General features: G+C 40.7%; 1 protein-coding gene across 1 annotated transcript; it reads left to right on the top strand.

Moving 5' to 3' along the window:
* The first annotated feature begins 311 nt into the window (after nucleotides 1-311).
* clrn1 (clarin 1) lies at nucleotides 312-17985 on the top strand. Its single transcript, XM_084142954.1, has 3 exons — nucleotides 312-645; nucleotides 15732-15911; nucleotides 17695-17985. The coding sequence occupies exons 1-3, from the start codon at nucleotides 393-395 to the stop codon at nucleotides 17958-17960; spliced, it is 699 nt and encodes a 232-aa protein (XP_083999080.1). The 5' UTR covers nucleotides 312-392; the 3' UTR covers nucleotides 17961-17985.
* Nucleotides 17986-18768: the final 783 nt, after the last annotated feature.

The following is an 18768-nucleotide window of genomic DNA, read 5'->3' as shown; positions in this document are numbered from 1 at the left end:
GGTTTATTGGATAAATGTGGAAACTCCTCTCTTGCTGCGAAAAAAATGTTTAGGCTTCATGCCTTGTGGGCGGGTTTTGAGAGGTAATTGGGCTAGAAATGTCTCGCTATCCTCGAGAAGCGCTCTCCGGAAATGTAAAACCTTGGTTACTTGGAGACAATGAGCAAGGGGGGAAAACGATCAATGTAACTTAATACGCAACGGCCATTTTAGAACAGCATCAATACGGTATACACATTTAGCTATGACACTTGTCATAATAGCCTAACACAGATATTTAGCATATTGGTTTTGGATTATTTGCCTCAAAAAGAATTTGCTACCAACTGGAGATGAATTGAACACCATGGACTGGTCAGACTAATTATTTTCCCACACTATTCAGACTCACCATGCCAAATCGTCAAAAGAAAATTATATTCTCTGTTGCCGGAGTGTTGAGTTTCGGCTGCGTCCTCATTGTTGCGGCCGCGATGGGGACGCAGTTTTGGGTCCAGGGGACTGTGCTGTGTACAACAGGGGCGCAACTTGTAAATGCCACAGGACAAGAGCTGGATAAATTTGTCGGTAGTGTTAACTATGGTCTCTTTCACGGACAGAGAGTGAAGCAATGTGGACTTGGTGGAAGACCCTTCAGATTTTCATGTGAGTAGAAGTCCCTGTGAATTGCATGAAAAGTTTGTGAAAAACTGTGTATTTAAAGATTACTGCTGGGTTGAAACATCGTTCTCATTTGCGCATCTATTATGAAAAGTCAATAGCAATTTGACAAGCAGTCACCCACTAAATTAATTAAAAACTACATTAATCATTTAAATTAATCAGCTTCAATGAGGTTTAACGGCGGTTGGTATCCAATTTGTTGCATTACTGCCACCTACTAGACTGGAGTTCAACTCCCTTATCTTTCCTTGAAAAATACAATAAACCAAAGCAAATAAATATCCTCCATCTAACACTATTAACACTACACTCACAAATTCAAAATTATTACTTATAATTAACCCCACCCTTCTCCACTATTTAAATATATTCAAGCCTAACTCATGCCCTCAACCTGAAATGATGGGACATCACCACTTAACACTCCCTGTAACTCTTCTGATGTCAAGTCTCGCACACTCAAATACCTCTCTGCGGCTGCCACCACAAACTCAATTTTCTTCGACTTGCGTTCCATCCCTGCAGTATAATTATTAACCATTGCTATAAACGCTAAAAATCCAATCTTACTGAAACATATATCACTTGCTTGCCTATCCCTCTGTACTAGTACATATCTACTACTCTCACCACTCCCCCCCTTGACCCCTTTTCCTCTACTTTCTTCACTGCCTCCGCATATGACAACTTATTCACTACTCTTACCCTGGAAACCTCAACCTGCTTCTCTCGCACGCACATGTCTGATCCCCGGCCCCATGGCCACCCCTACAATTAGCACATACCACTACTTTCCCCAATGCTTCACATTCCTTTGTCTCATGCCCTTCTGCACACTTCTCATACCTTGGAACCTCCCTCCTACATACTGCTGCCACATGCCCATAAGTTTGACACCTGTAACATCGTAATGTACTCGGCACATAAGCTCATACAGGATAATTTATATATCCTAACTTCACTTTGTCAGGCAAAGACTCAACTTCAAAACTCAAAAGAACAGACAATGACTTCTGTTTCCCCACTCTCGCCACCCTGTTTGCGTCGCACCAAACGACGAGCATCACACACTGGGAATCTTCCCTTTCAGTTGGTCCACTTTTACATTTACTGCTACCCCAGTAATCACTCCTTTCAATGGCGCCCTTTTCTTGAGAGCGAAACAATTCACAATTCTTTCCCCCATTTGTTTAACTCTGAGCGCCTTCTCCCTCTGCCCAACAGAAACACAAACAATTATCACTAGACCACTTCTGGTTACCCTCACCGATTCCACTATACCCAACGCTTTTTTTACCCATCTTGAAACCACAAATGGATCAGCCAAAAGGCAAGGGTCCACTTTTTCCAAAAACGTCACTCCTACTGTTTTTGACTCATCTTTATCCTGACCCTCTGTGCAAGCCTCTGGCTCCGAGAACTTCACCACACCTACCACCTCCGATACTTCACCCTCCTTTACTTCCATTTCTCCTCCTGTCTTCAGCTCACTTTGCTTACATTTCCTACCATTCTTCTTTAACAACCCTTCTCCCTTTTTCTGCCATTTATTAACAAACTCAAGCTCACAGTCTTCCTCCCTCTCTCTCTTAGACCTCCTCTGCCTCTCTTTTTCCCTCCATTCCTCCTCCGTCATCCAAGTATACGTCTCCTTATGATAATACTGCATTTCTCCTAACATACATTGTGTTCTTGCCTTCTCAAGGGACTCCATTTTCCCCCTCTAGCTAGCCTCTCCACAATCTAGAGAATCTCCGATGCTATAAATGCTTTTGCTTTTACTACAGGCTATGTTTTCCATAGTTGCAGTCCACCCAATTGAAAAGTGCACATTCACTTCCATAACATTTGTTCTAGGCTACAAGCATGTAAGATAAACATGCACGATACCCTTACAAAATGTCACGTGTTAAATTGCAGTAAAACTGCAGCACAATTAAGTAATGGTTGTTTAATTAATTATATCTGGTAGCTTTGCTTTCTAATGGTAATATTTTGTTAGCTAATTGCACTGATTATTGTGCTGCACTTTTTCTTCTGTTCCACTGAATGCTGTTTTGATGTTCTATTATGACTAACTAAATTTGTTTTCAGAATTTAACAAATAACATTTTATTTCAATATCCTACTACAATCCACCAGGATTTACAAACGCTATTTTATCACATTTATTTCCATCAATAATTAGTCAGAAATTATTGCACCTGAATTTCACCCAGAAAATATGACTATTATATTTTTCCTTAAAGATTTTAAGTAATTAACATAATGCATGCAGTAATTGTATTTTAATTTCATTAGCTAAATTAGGAGTTAGGCATATCAGTTCCAGCTAAAACTTGGATTGGAATATGTGATTCACGAGCAGCAATAGATTTCTGTGTGCAGGCAGCCTGCTCGAGCGCATCGGTCAAAATTCCATAGCAGTTGGGACAGACACAGCTGGAAACAAATACATTTTCAGGCAATTTACAAAAGAAACGTTGAAAAGATTTGACTGCTAAGTGGTAGTCCCTGTTCTCCTGCATTCTTGTTTTACTTTTGTGAGTAAAGCAGCGATTTGTTGGGGAGAAGAACTCCAAGGAAAAATTTGCTAGCTAACTTAGCTGGCTAATTTTAGCTAGCTAGCTAACGTTAGCTCTCTGGCTAATCCTCCATGGACATGGTAAGTTTACATTTTTACCTTTTGTAAGCATTGGTTCTAGCTAGCTAGCCGACATTTTGATATCTGTTTAGTTAATGATAGTAAATGTGTGTATGTGTTTGTTCTCTGCGTGTGAGATGATGATGATCGCAATAACCTTTGAAAACATTGTCATGTCAACGTTGTCATGCTAGCTGTGTGTGTGTGTGTGTGTGTGTGTGTTCGGTGTTCTGTGTGAGAGAGAGATGATTATTATGATCACAATAACTTACAGAAAAGATTGGTAAATGAATACACATTTGGAAACAGTGTGTGTGTGTGAGACAGTAAGCTAGCCTAATACTTGAAACGTGTACCCCTAATATGGATGTGAAGATTTTCTTGATTCATCAGAGGTCCTTGTATTTTGTATTTGACAATACAATACATTTGGCCTGCTCCCCCTCAACACTCATTCTAAAGTTACACCTCAACTGCCTTTTTCAATTCTTGATTCTCATTTTTTGCAGGAATCTTCTAGCTTGGATGGAAGAATGGAGGAAGAAACAAAGGGAATGAGTATAGAAGTAATCCAGTCTGCTGAGTAAGAAATGTAAATAGCCTATGTTTTGCTGTCTATCTCTCTCCATCTGTCTGCCTAACTGCCAGATTGCTGAGGGGCAACATAGCCAATGTACTTGCTAGTCTAAGTCTAACTTTGTGAAGACTTTAGGTAATGGTTAATCATGATTCGTCTGTCTTTACAGCTTCTGAAACATGTCAAAGACCTGATGCATGGCCTCTACAGTACTGCTTGGCCACACCCAGTTACCAGTGACCTATTCTGCCACATCCCAGGGAAAGGAGAGAGCAGAACCACTCCTCCTTAAATCCATAGTCATTGACAGTAAGTTGTGTGCAAAATGTTTTTGTTCTTTTTCGGGATTGATACTCTGACCTTCAGTGTGTATTGATTCCTACGAACCAGCTTTGTAAGAGCTAGGTTTGTACTAGCTATGCTGATGATCATTAGCTTTTTTCATTGCATCAGGTCTCACTGAGACTGGATTCCCCAAGAGACATGCTATTCAGCTGCCCATTATTGCCTGATCTTACACTCTTAGAAAAAAAGGTGATATCTAGAACCTAAAAGGGCTCATCGGATGTCCCCATATGAAAACCCTTTGAATAACCCTTTCTGGTTCCAGGTAGAAGTATTTTGGGTATGTAGAACCCTTTCCACAGCGGGTTCTACATGGAACCCAAAAGGGTTCTACCTGGAACCAAAAAGTGTTATCCTATGGGGACAGCCGAAGAACCCTTTTGGAATCCTTTTTTTCTAAGCATGTATTGTAAGTACCGTATTTTCCGCACTATAAGGCGCACCGGAGTATAAGCCGCAGCAGCTAAATTGAATGATATTGAATGATGTGTACATATATAAGCCGCACTGGACTATAAGCCGCAAGTGTTTTAATGTTTAATTACCATATGTAAGGGTTCGTGCACAGAGGGGATTGTCGGGAAAGAGATGGCTGCTTGAGGAAGCTCCCATTTATTAACATTTCAACAAACAAGTTGCATATTTGCATAACGTATTCAAGTGTTACCATTTAGTGCAATAGTAGCTACAGAACATATACTGTGCTGTGTAAACTGTACTGTATCACATAGCGTTTCAGACACACAAACTTTTCAACTTTCAAACTTAAACGGTGCGCTCCCAGCGCACATACCGGCAGTGATCTACAGCAGTGGTTTTCAACCAGTGGTCCTTGAGGGAGTGCTAGGGGTTCCCCAGCAAAATTAGTTAATAGCGTCACAATCATTTAACCACTTAACTTTGGTTATTTTTGAAAAACCTTGAAAAAGTGTGCACATCTTTGAATATTTATCTACATTATAGCCTACAGTAGTACCATAACAAAAAACAAAGCTTACAGCGCTTGACGAGGCAATATCAATGGCTAAATTAAATGTGTTTTTTTGAAAGTGCAAAATAAAGTGCCTGTAACACAACAGTAAGCGCGTAAGCCTAAAGTTGCAGCAACACGGCTGCTTAAAATATACGGTAATCAGCCTACCAGAAAAGTCATTAATCCTCGTCTTCATCTTTTAGGCAAAGGTGCAGTACACGGCTGTAACCAGAAAAGTCAAGTCATTAATCCTCATCTCCGTCTTCTTCCTGCGTACTAAAACCACCAAAGTCCTCATCTTCAGTGTCGGAAACGAACAGGCTCAGGGTGGCTTCGTCAGCCACTCTCCTCTCTCCTTCGTTGTCGCTCTCAAAACCAACGAACTCCTCTTCGTCACTGTCGGAATCGAACAGCCTCTGAAGGGCCTCAGCTGTGGCGGCGTCCTCCTCTTCATCACGCAGCAGTCCAGCCTTTCGGAACCCGTTAATGATCGTGGATGTTTTGACAGCCAGATTGACTGCCTTTAACTTAAAAGCTGCATCATATGCATTTCTACGTTTGTTTTCCATAATGAGGGTTTGTGCATGAAAACTTCCTTTGCACAAACTGTCTCGCTCTCGTAATGTCTGTCTGTCTGTCTTGCTCTCGTTCTGTCTCTCGTTCTGTCTCTCGTACCACTCTCGGTTCCACTTTTACTTTTGCGCGCTACCTGTCTCACTCTTTTCCGGCCTCCAGCTTTTCCTGCTGGAGCCCGCCGCTTAAAGGTGGGGGGCGCGGACCGGTCATAGAGCCCATAGACTTAAAGTTGGTGGACTGTAACCTGTAAAATCCATAGATTTAGGAGGTCTTCTAGTGGCCGTTAGCTGTAAAAATCCATAGATTAGCCGCACCGTTATATAAGCCGCAGGGTCGAAAAATTGGAAAAAAGGCGCGGCTTATAGTCCGAAAATTACGGTAGGTCCAATTGAAATAGCACCGCTTCTAATATAAGTTTGTAAAGCAAATACAATCCTATTTTAACTCACCTTTTTTTTCAGGTGCGAAACCCTTGTCCTGAGTCATGTAAAGTTTCTCCCATTTCTGTCTTGCTCATTCTCCCTGTCACTCAAACTCACAATTTGCGAATTACACCCATTTCTAACAATGTTTGTTGCAGGAATTATATGACAGACACAACTTTTGAACAATATACTATTTTATTGTCTCTATTGCCTCTTTACTCATACTTAAATCTTTGCATTTAGCTTTATTTTTTTAAGACTGCAAGCTGTCCTCAATTGGGGGAAATTCTGTCTGGGACAATGTCCTCAGGATTATGGAGCAGTGTGTTTTTATAAATGGTTGTTTGAATATTACAACATGTATTAGGATTAAGAAAAACTTTACTATTTAGAGATGAGTTAACAATGGTAATTATCCAACCACTGTCTAATTTTGATATCCTCTTTCTTAATATGTTTCAGATTGATTGACCAATTAATTAACGTCCCACTTCAATATGAAGGGACAGAGAAGCAAACATGCCTTTGCTACCACTTTTAGTAGATTATGACTGTTAAAGATACTTTACTGTTCTGTCATGTCCTGCATGCCCACATTATGCCAATCGTTAATTTATTTTCTTCTCTTTTTATGCTTACAGTTAGTGTCATGAAAAGCCAGAAAACTCAGGAGGTTGATGTGTTGAGGGCCGTCTGGAAAGTCCTAAAATATGCCCCTGACCACTGTGGTGGAGGATGCAAAGTATGTACAGTGAGGGGAAAAAAGTATTTGATCCCCTGCTGATTTTGTACGTTTGCCCACTAACAAAGATATGATCAGTCTGTAATTTTAATGGTAGGTTTATGTGAACAGTGAGAGACAGAATAACAACAAAGAAATCCAGAAAAACGCATGTAAAAAATGTTATAAATTGATTTGTGTTTTAATGAGGGAAATGAACACTACGCTCCATATCACCTTCTGTCCTTGATGAGGATCTACCCCATCACACCACTCTTATTAATAATTAATCAAATAAAACAATGGGCTTTATATACTCTGCGTCCCAGTCTTTCTATGCATGTAATGTCTGTGGGTGAATTATGAAACAATTACTGTATGCAGATGTAGGAAAAATTGTGATGTAGATTTGTTTTTGACATTGCTTGATCTATTTTAAATGTAAGAACACCTTTTTTTTTCCTATCTAGAACCTAAAAGGGTTATTCGGCAGTTCCCTTTGAAGAACCCTTTTTGGTTTCAAGTAGAACCGTTTTTGTTTCAGGTAGAACCCTTTTAGGTTCTATGTAGGACCATTTCCACAAAGGGTTCTACATGGAAACCAAAAGTGTTCTACGTTAAACCAAAAAGGCTTCTCCTATGGGGACAGCTGAAGACCCCTTTTGGAACCCTTTTTTCTAAGAGTGTAGGTAATAAGCTGTAGTCAGGTAGTCATTACCAGGTTATGATGAGGCCTTAACTATGACCAGTAGGCTACATAATATAGCACATAATATAGTGGTCAGAATTATGACCAGCTGGTCAGATAGAAGTCACAGTTATGACCAACTGGTTGTATGGTCAGTAAAAATATGTTTAAAAAACGTCCTTTTCCAACCAGTTTGCGACCAGAATAAGACGTCATAAAAATACATCATACTGATGTCTTTTCAACCAGGTTTTGGCCACTGGTCGTATGGTGGTCAGAAAAACAAGTCATATTCTGGTCAGTAAAAATATGTTTAAAAAAAAGTCTTTTTCAACCAGTTTACGACCAGAAAAAGACGTCATTAAAAATACATTTTCAACCAGGTTTTGCCCACTGGGTAGTAACCTAAGCATAGGACAAGATTCGGTAACCGTAGTTACTGCAGCCTGAAATACATTTGCCAAAATGTTATAATTACTCAAGTCCTATACAGAAATAAATAGTCATTTAAAATACTGAGCATGACTTAGAGCATGACTTAGCCACAGAGAATCATTAGTTTCTTTCAAAGCTGTGGATTGTTTCAAATCACAAGTGTGTAGGCCTATATGACTAGTTGGGAAGCCCACAATTTGCGGCTCTCAGTGAAAAGCAATGCATCTAAAATATGTGTGAAGATAATGTGTACAATTTGAAATGTTGAGAGAAGAAGGGGAGGGGTGTGTGGCGAAGATATTGGTGTATCTCTCCAGAATGTGCTCAGTTCTCCAGAATGCACTGAGCTGCCTCCCGCCAATTCTTGCACATTCATAGTTTTATTGTGTTAATTGTTTGCCCTTTTGATTGTTTATTTTTATCAATTCCCCATTACATACAGTATGTCACCAGTAATACATTTGGTTACATTTGGTTGCATAAATGTATGTTAATGCATGGATTAATTAGGTCTGCATTCTTTTAACATTCTCATTCTCGGAGTGGAAACGTTGTTTGCAGAGTTCACAACAAGTTTTGTTTTATTAAATATCATTACAAAGAAAAAGGTAATTGTGCTTTGTTTGGAGCGCTCCATGTGAGTGATGAGCATGTGTCTGGTTTCTCTGTCTTCTTAATGTCGATGGAGCGTGCGTGCCTGAGCATGCATAGAAGTAGTCTAACTGGCCTGCTGCTGCACACAAATGTAGGAAAGTGGTGATTTGGGGATGTCTGATTTCGGATTGTCTTAACTCACCACCACTAATAAGCTGAGCTCAGTATTTTTTTTCTTCACCTCACTCAGTAAGTCAACGAAGTCAGTCATTTTTTAAAATCCATTGTGAATAATAATAATAATAGTTCCTCACAGTATTTGAAAAATCCTTCCAACACACTCCCCCTTGATAATCACCAGGCCTCAGTGTGAAAGAGCAAAATGTCATGCTCTGAGGATCCCATATATCAAGTGGAAACTTCATAAAAAACCTGAACACATTTCCCTTTGCGAAAAAAACTGTTGTCTGTCCCGAGCTCACTGGCGCAGGAAACTCTGAGGGCCCGGAATAGGCTAGTTGATACAATGTTGGAAGTTCGCTAGTGACTGCTTTGGGCCGGACCTTCATATAGAATATACAGTCATTGGGCCGGACCCACCCAGTTGATTGATTTGATACAATGTTGCACTTCATAAGCGATAGCTCAAATCAAGACTGATAGAAAGGGAGGCAGACAGGCATAGGAGAGAGAAATTAAACTTTTCCCCGAAAATGTGCATATGAAAATCATAACTGGCACGCAGATCGGTAGAACTTGAAAGTCACGTGCCGCCTAGGAATAGACCTTTTGTGAACAGAGTGCATATTTCTTGTACTGCATAATTACAAGGGGGGTGTGTGAGGGGGAGCGATAACGAGAGCGGTGTTGTAATTAAGATTGTGCCTATTAAAACTGAGCACAAATGGACAGCTATGCGATCCATCATGAAGAAAAGCGCTCACCTCGATCAAGCACCAGCGGGTGGAAAGCACCACTCACTGGGCCACGCCCAGCACTGTGTTACTTGCTAGACTAGTGGGCTAGTACACCTACATGTTTGACATGGGCAGGAGCAGGCCTGCGAGCTGAGGGCGAGATAATGCCATGTTCCTTATTTGATATAGTTCCCATTCCAGTGTTGTGTTTGAGACCACCTAAAGCGAGTCCGAGTCAAGACTGAGACCAGAACAATGCAAGTCCAATTCAAGACCATGATTGTAATTGTCAGATCACCACCATAATAAGAGCTCAAAATTAACAGTATTTCTGTGTTAATATTTCAGAAGAACATATGGATTCTTTAGACACTAAATCCACTAAACTGGTTTGTTTACTAAATGACAGAAGCCAATCCTTTTTATCGTAAATTGCATTTCAAATGACTGACTTGTGTCATGAACTGCTCTCAACCTGCTCCAGTGGCGTCTCAGCCACTACATACTGTACATAACATTTCCCCATCAGTACTTCATTGGCAGCTGGTGTGCGTTTTAAATTGGGGGACAGACTAATTGAGCCTTTACTCTGATTTAGTCACATCAGACCTCTATGCTACGTAGGCTGCGTTTAGACAGGCAGCCCAATTCGGATCTTTTTTACACTAATTGGTCTTTAGACCAATCAAATCAGCTCTGAAAAAGATCTGATATGAAAAGATCTGATGTGATTGGTCAAAAGACCAATTAGTGGAAAAAAAGACTAGAATTGGGCTGCCTGTCTAAACGCAGCCTAGGCATACGCGACACGGATGACCAGTTTGTAGTGATCATATCGAAAAACAACAGTCCTGATTTTAAATAGATTTATAAGGCAAAAAGGAACTACTATGACATATCATTAATGATCAGTAAAACACACGTGGAACAAGATTTTTGCAAGTAATTTCAGCACCAACTCAATATTACATTTATCTTGTGTTATTTTTATATATTCACATCATAAATCCAATCTTTTAATTTCACAAGATAGTATATACTGTACATACATACTGCTGGCATTTCAAATCACATTAACAGTATTAATGAAGCCATTTCATACCAGGTCGAACTGTTTGAGACTGATATTGTATGCATCTCGCACATTAACTTATGCCCCTAATTTTAATTGCTTGAGTAAAGTGAATGGATGGGTATGGCCTTTCCAGAGCTCAACTACAACATGGCATGATTGCATTTCAGATATACAAGTGCAGTGACCATTCTATGACCTAAACGAGCGCGGTGGGGTCTCATGATGAGCCCCCCTTTACTAAAAACCCTCCCTACCAGTGCTGAGGAGGCAGCGATTGACAAGACCTTCATTGCCAATGTGTGTAGTTGTGGGAATCTCCTTGTTTTTAGCCCAGAAGATGAGTGCAGCATCTGTGTTTAAAGTCCTGGATGACATCAAAGTATTTGCTATTCTGAGTTGAGATGCTTGCATCCCGGGCTGAGTGGCGCTGGTTCCTGTAGGCTTGATAACGGACTAGGAGCAGAGGACATTTGATTGGGGGAGAATCCTTGGATGGATCGGTGCCAGCTACCAAATCCAGTGGCCCCATCCACCATGGTCTTGACTTCAGTGATCAAGGTGTCTAGAAAACATAATTAATGTTTTATTCCTTTATCTATCATTTTATCTATTATTATTATTTTTATCTATTAACTATCACAGAACATCATCCTGTAACTATTGAAAATGAGTGACTTCATGCTGAATACATTTAAAAGGATAGTCCACTCATGATTCAAGTTTTTTGATTTTTCAGAGCACAAAAGCAGTCTACAATCAAGACGGGATAAAATAATGTACTTATCCATTAGTATCCTTTTCAGATCATCTCTGAACTACTTCTGCGACGTTCCATTCCCATTGTTGGTAACATCTAGATCAACCCAGCTGAGGCCAAACTGTGGATCCAGCATGGCGGCAAGGAAGTACACGTCATGGCCAAAGGGTTGCTCTCCCTCACTCTCCTTGGCCATTTTCGTTCTCACAAAGTTTCCTGAGAATCTTTTTAGTAGAGACTGTCGAAGGGCCATGCACTGCTAATGGCCGGCACTGACTTCTTGACTCCTTCATCTGGAGCAGGTGAGTGTTCATATCCAAGACAGTTGGAAGCACCATACTGATTGATGGTGACAGACTTCTCTCCGTTGCCTTGGAGAACGGTGCAAGGACTGCACTCAACTCTTTCAGTTGGTTCCATTCATGAGTGGTAAAAACTACATTCTCGAAGTCCATGCTGCACATTTCTGTGAGGGCCTTGTGGTCAAGAGCTGTGAGGGCCTGCAGTTGTTTGAACGTGCTATTCCAGCGAGTAGTATTTGCTGCCGGAACAGACTTTCCCATGCCAAACACAGCCTCTAACCTGTCTTTAAATGGAGTGCTACTATGTAGCAGTTTACTGAATGAACCTTGATGTCTTGGCAATGGCTAATGGAATCCCATCATGTATCATTAGCTGTAGGGAGTGAGCAAAATGGGAGAGTCGCTGTCTGGATCTCAGGAGGTCGATGTTCTCCTCCTCATCCCATGATACATCCTCCCACATCCTCCAGTTTCCCCATCTTCACTGTCATCACTGACTTACTTTGAATGCACATTTTCATATTTGATGCATTATCTGTGATAACGTTGGCTACTTTGTTTGTGATGCGATATTAATGAACTTCTAACTTACACATCTGTCTTCTCTTCTGGCAACTGCACTGGCCTATCTCTTTCCCCTCTCTCTAGCTCTTTAATGAGTAACCTATACAGTGCCTTCAGAAAGTATTCATACCCCTTGACTTATTGCACATTTTGTTGTTACAGCCTGAATTTTCTCACCAATCTACACACAATACCACATAATGACAAAGTGAAAACATTTTTAGAAATGTTTGCAAATGTGTTAAATGAAATACAGATATAATGAATTTACATAAGGTTTCACACCCCTGCCTGTGCTTATAGCTGTATTCTGTTTGTTTTTATCCAAAGAAACGACCTAGTCCTTGCCGATGACCAGCATACCCATAACATGATGCAGCCACCACCATGCTTGAAAATATGAAGAGTGGTACCCCAAACGTAACGCTTTTGTATTCAGTATTACTTAAGTGCCTTGTTGCAAACAGGCTTCCTTCTTTTCACTCTGTCATTTAGGTTAGTATTGTTGAGTAACTACAATGTTGTTTATCCATCCTCAGTTTTCTCATATCAGAACCATTAACCTCTAACTGTTTTAAAATCACCATTGGCTTAATGGTGAATTCCCTAAGCGGTTTCCTTCCTCCGGCAACTGAGTTAGGAAGGACGCCTTTATCATTGTAGTGACTGGGTGTATTGATACACTATCCAAAGCCTAATTAATAACTTAACCATGCTCAAAGGGATATCAGCATGTGCCCTTCTTTGCGAGTAATTGAAAAATCTCCCTGGTCTTTGTGGTTGAATCTGTGCTTGTAATTCACTACTCGATTGAGGGACCTTACAATTATCTGTATGTGTTGGGTACATAGATGGGGTAGTCATTAAAAATAATTTTTACCACTATTATTATTATTGAACACGGAATAAGTCCATGCAACTTATTATGCCGTTTGTTAAGCACGTTTTTACTCCTGATCGTTATTTAGACTAGCCATAACAAAGGGGTTGAATACTTATTATTTGGTGTTGGTCAAAAGGCATGTGGGAGACTCCCCAAACATATGGAAGAAGGTACTCTGGTCAGATGAGACTAAAATTGAGCTTTTTGGCCATCAAGGAAAACGCTATGTCTGGCGCAAACCCAACACCTCTCATCACCCCGAGAACACCAATGTTTTTCATTGGCAGGGACTCGGAAACTGGTCAGAATTAAAGGAATGATGGATGGCGCTAAATACAGGAAAATCCTTGAGGGAAACCTGTTTCAGTCTTCCAGAGATTTGAGACTGGGACGGAGGTTCACCTTTCAGCAGGACAATGACCCTAAGCATACTGCTAAAGCAACACTCTAGTGGTTTAATGGGAAACATTTAAATGTCTTGGAATGGGCTAGTCAAAGCCCAGACCTCAATCCAATTAAGAATCTGTGGTATGACTTAAAGATTGCTGTACACCAGCGGAACCCATCCAACTTGAAGGAGCTGGAGCAGTTTTGCCTTGAAGAATGGGCAAAAATCCCAGTGGCTAGATGTGCCAAGCTTATAGAGACATACCCCCAAGAGACTTGCAGCTGTAATTGCTGCAAAAGGTGGCTACAAAGTATTGACTTTGGGGGGGGGGGGGGGGGGTGAATAGTTATGCACGCTCAAGTTTTCTGTTTTTTTGTCTTATTTCTTGTTCGTTTCACAATAAAACATATTTTGCATCTTCAAAGTGGTAGGCATGTTGTGTAAATCAAATGATTCAACCCCCCCCAAAAAATCCATTTTAATTCCAGGTTGTAAGGCAACAAAATAGGAAAAATGCCAAGGGGGGTGAATACTTGAGCAAGCCACTGTAGCTATGCAGGCTAGCTACTTCTCCTTTGCTAGCTAACCAACTATGCACACAATGCACAATCACATCAAGCAACTGAAATGACAGCAAACTATGTGCACTTTTGTTTGTTTTACCTTTGTTTCTATTGACATTTATTTGGATATATCCATTATAATGATCCTGAGAAATGAATTCACCTGGCTCAGAGAAGCTGTCAATCTTGTCACATTTATATGCATGGCACAGTGTAAATCTAAAAAAACTGCAACATTGTTCCACAGGTCGGAGAGGCAGATGGCAAGGTTTAGACAAACCCCAAGTGTTGCAAACCAAACATTTTATAAAAGTGCAGACTTCAAAATGGTATTTCATAAACTGCTGTTGGGTGAAACATGGGAAAGTTATGCTTCTTTGAAATTTGATAAACGTGTTAACCCACTAGAGACAAGTAGGAGAAAAAGAATAGATCCTGAATCTGGTCACAAATGCTAGCCTAGTGTCATCTAATGGACTATCTAATGGAACTGTTAACAGGCATTACCTGGAGAATGAGTGATTGTGGTGCTATAACTCCCTGCTATCAACCAATCAGAATCCTGGATCCAAACAACCTGTTTTATGATAATGGTTTTACAGGCTGCGGAGATGCATAACGCTGCTGTAAAATCGACCTCTCAGCTGTTCAAGGTATTGGAAAATGTATTGAACAGTCACATCTGAGACTAGACTACGCTACACATACAGTAAACACAAATGTGGGTCATGGAGACATGGCCACGTGTAAATGTGCACACAGACTACCCTCTCAGGGGGTAGAAATACCTTAAAGGAATGTATTTTAAAATGTGACTTCATATTCATCATCTACATCACTACCCCAACATCAATGTATGTGAAAATTGAGCATTTCTATGTTTTGTAGTCAAAAAGATAGAGGAAAATCACATAATACTTTACTAACCTTTGCCGACTCATAGTTGGTTAAAATCACCCCAGATGATGTAAAAGTGATGTCAAAACTATTTCCGGTAAGCTTAAATGATGACATACAGAAACGTTATTTCTATCTGGTGTTAATCTTTTTGACTATAAAACAGAACTCCGCCGTTTTCAGATGCTGGAGATGATGAATATGAAGTTGACCAATTTTGAAATGTCAGAAGACCATTTATTATTTAGTGTTAACAACAAACTCAAATCAAACAAAGTGAGATAAATGTAAATGGAGTAAATAGAAACCCCGTTATCAAAATCATGTAGGCATTTACAGGAAACCCAACTGCCTTCAACTTGGTTCATTGGCTATTCATAAGAGGACATCTCTTGTAACTCAGCAAGTAGCACTAAATAGCAGTAAATGTTTTGAGGGTGCAGTAAAAAGAATCCTACACAAGCACAATGGAGTGAATCATTAGCAATGCATCATCAGCAATTTTTCACTAATGAGATTTGGCACGCACACACAATTTTCTTTTCGCTTGACCAGCAGGCTTGATGAGGCCTTTTTGTTCTCTGACGGTTTGTTCCATCTGCCTTGCACATTAAACAAATAGAATACATAGATGCATGTAAGTGTTTCATCATGTGAAAGTTGTGGGCGGGAAAAAAATACTATTTACTGTTTAATAATTATAGAACATTCCCACACCTCTCTATATTGTCCCTCTCCTTGTAGTTTTTCCGAACTTGGTGGACGTCATCCCAGCTAGTCTTCACGTCACTGTGATCTTCTTCTGCGGCGTGATCATCCTCTTCTCCTCTGTGGCCACAGGCTTCTTTATGTACAATGCCTTTGGTAGTCCCTATGAGACTCTGCACGGACCTCTGGGACTCTACCTCTGGAACTTCGTCTGCTGTAAGCACATAAAAGTAATAGTGTCATAAAAAAACAACATCTTAACCTTTTCTTTCTAGAGTGCTGTCCTATCCTTCATGTGGTAGCCGAATCCCCTTCTAAGCTGTGAACCAGCAGCCTACCATATGAACATTGGCTAAGCACAAGGCCCCATACTCTGTAACATAAGCACAAAATCTAACATACCGCTCACATCACAGGTAGATGTAGGCAAACAGCTCTCTCTTACACACATGCATTCCATCTTCAGATATAAATATGATAATGGAGCCACGTTTATTGGTTCTAACATGCATCCTTTGTCCGGATCTTGTCCACATTCTGATTGTGCCCACATTTTCTGAAAGGTGTAGACGATTAAAAGATGCATTGTGATCTGATTGTGATCAGATTTTCCTGACCACCTCTGGATGTAGTCAGGCACGCATATGTGTCTGGATATCTTACAAGTGTAGACGGATCTGGACAGTGAAATAATTTAAATAATCATTATCCCACCCTCAAATCATTGACAGGTGACACCATTGTGTCTTAAAATAAATACATATTATTTTCAAAGAAAAGCTGTCAAATAATTTGCATACAGGAAGGGACCAGGAATTCTGGTCACAGTGTGTAGACTCATTTCTGAAAATGTGGGCCCAATCAGAATGTGGACAAGATCAGGACGCATGTTAGCCCCAGGTATTAATGGGGCAATAGAGAAGATCAGGACGCATGTTAGCCCCAGGTATTAATGGGGCAATAGAGCAGTGGTTCTCAACCAGGGGTACTAGTACATTTTACATTTTAGTCATTTAGCAGACGCTCTTATCCAGAGTGACTTACAATAGTGAGTGCATACATTTTCATACTGGGCCCCCGTGGGAATCAAACTCACAACCCTGGCGTTGCAAGCGCCATGTTCTACCAACTGAGCTACACGGGACAGCCGTACCGCTTGGGGGTACTTTGCCTATCCACAGGGGGTACTTGAGAAGACTCATGAGACCATATGCTTACTGGTAAAATGCACATGAAAGGGGTACTTCAGGAGTACTCTGGACAGACCAAAATGTACTTTGTGGTACTGTAACCAAAAAAGGTTGAGAACCACTGCTGTAGAGAACATTGGGGTCCAACAAAGTTGTCCTTCATCACTTCAACATTAGTTATAAATGCATATCAGAGACGTTCAAACACAACAGTCAAGCCATGAGTGGTCGGCTGTACATCATTGAGAAAATTATCCACTTTCCTATTGCCTTTTTCAGCTTTAAAACCAGTATCCGGTTACCCACTATTTAATCAGGACAGTGGGCTACTTGACCTCCCATCCAAATAAGAAACAGCACCAGAGTTAAAGGAGTTATTTCTCAGTTATCTGTAACTGAGGCCCTACCTTTAGCGGGCCTATTAAATCAAAACCGCTTACCAGGTTTCAGGGGCAAAACAAAACAGTTATTACACTAGAATGCAAGATTGGATTCATCTGATCAGTGAACCTATATTTACAATGATGTAAAACATGTCACCATGATAATTAAAATCTCTCGTAGCAGTAAATGGCCTACGCTTAATTGTTTTGGTAACCTGTTTGTGATTGCAACTACTGTAGCGTTCACATATTTCCTTTTAATGTGGCGTGGGCGGGAAGTGATGTCAACTGTAATAATGTAATAATGTTGTGTGTGTGTGTGTGTGTTCTGTCTGTCTGTCTGTCTGTCTGTCTGTCTGTCTGTCTGTCTGTCTGTCTGTCTGTCTGTCTGTCTGTCTGTGTCTGCCATTCTGTCTGTCTGAATAGGCTTCTGCAGCTGCCTGGTGATGATTCTGTTTGCCTCCGAGGTGAAGCTCCACCGGCTGTCCGACCACATCGCCAACTTCAACGAGGGCACGTTTGTGTACAAGACGCACACAGAGCAATTTGATCACTCCTTCTGGCTCATCTTCCTCACCTTCCTCGTCCATGGCCTTAACATCCTGCTGATCCGTGTGGCCGGCATCCAGTTCCCCTTCCAGGAGGCCAAAGAGTCGGACTTGAACACCGGGGCATCAGATCTCATGTACTGACCAGGGCTTTTGTTTGTTTGTGTGGCCGCTGGCCGGGCCCCCCCACTATAGTACACTGAGCCTCGGCTATTAGCGTGTCTCAATGAGACTTGGGGCCATAGCTCCTATGTGCCCATGTGCTGTTGAAAGGTCCAAGCAAATGTGACCCTCCTAAGCCGCTTCTTTCCCCTTCCAGTGACAAGCTGTCAGTCCTTCAGATGACAACCGGAGACGTGTCCCTGGCCATCTCTGTTAGGGAAGCTGTTTTGAAACTTGGAGTGGGTCGGGTCTTGTTTTTCTTTCCGTTATTAATTGGTTGCATCTCGTTAGGTGGTGGGCCAGTTAAAGGCTAGGATTTCACTCGGCTGTTGAAAAGCGGAGACTTGATTGGTTCCACTCCTTTCAACTTTTATTTTTCTGTGCATTGGCAGTCCCAAGCTTTATCAATGAAGGTGGACCTTTCAACAGTGTGTGACGATGGATTGACCAGAATAGGTACCATGTGTATTATGGATTGACTATGTCATAGCCTTTCAATTTTGCCCCCGAAATGTATTGAAACAGCTGTATAAAGTAAACAGAGCAGTTTGTCTATCCCTTGTGCTTCATATTGGTTTTTACTTACTCCGATTTAGAAATCATAGAGGTCATGTCACTTCATTGTTTGATCGTATTATGTATTCAGAATCGTGATGTGCCAATTTTAATGATTTTAATGATGATCATTCGTAATACATTTATTTTATGAAATGTGTAGAGCTATTTAGATTTGTTGTAGATTTATATGCTCTTATTGGTGATCAATTCATTATATTAAACTATTTTGCAA

This window comes from Coregonus lavaretus (assembly GCF_964263955.1).
Source record: "Coregonus lavaretus genome assembly, chromosome: 26".
NCBI classification, from domain to species: Eukaryota; Metazoa; Chordata; class Actinopteri; order Salmoniformes; family Salmonidae; genus Coregonus; species Coregonus lavaretus.
Note: the sequence above shows the minus strand (reverse complement) of the source record. Positions and strands in the feature narration are given on the sequence as shown.

Coding starts and splice junctions, on each gene's coding strand:
- clrn1 (XM_084142954.1), top strand. CDS start 393: ATGCCAAATCGTCAAAAGAAAATTATATTCTCTGTTGCCGGAGTGTTG. Junction 646..15,731: donor AAGACCCTTCAGATTTTCAT/GTGAGTAGAAGT, acceptor CTCTCCTTGTAG/TTTTTCCGAACTTGGTGGAC. Junction 15,912..17,694: donor CCTCTGGAACTTCGTCTGCT/GTAAGCACATAA, acceptor CTGTCTGAATAG/GCTTCTGCAGCTGCCTGGTG.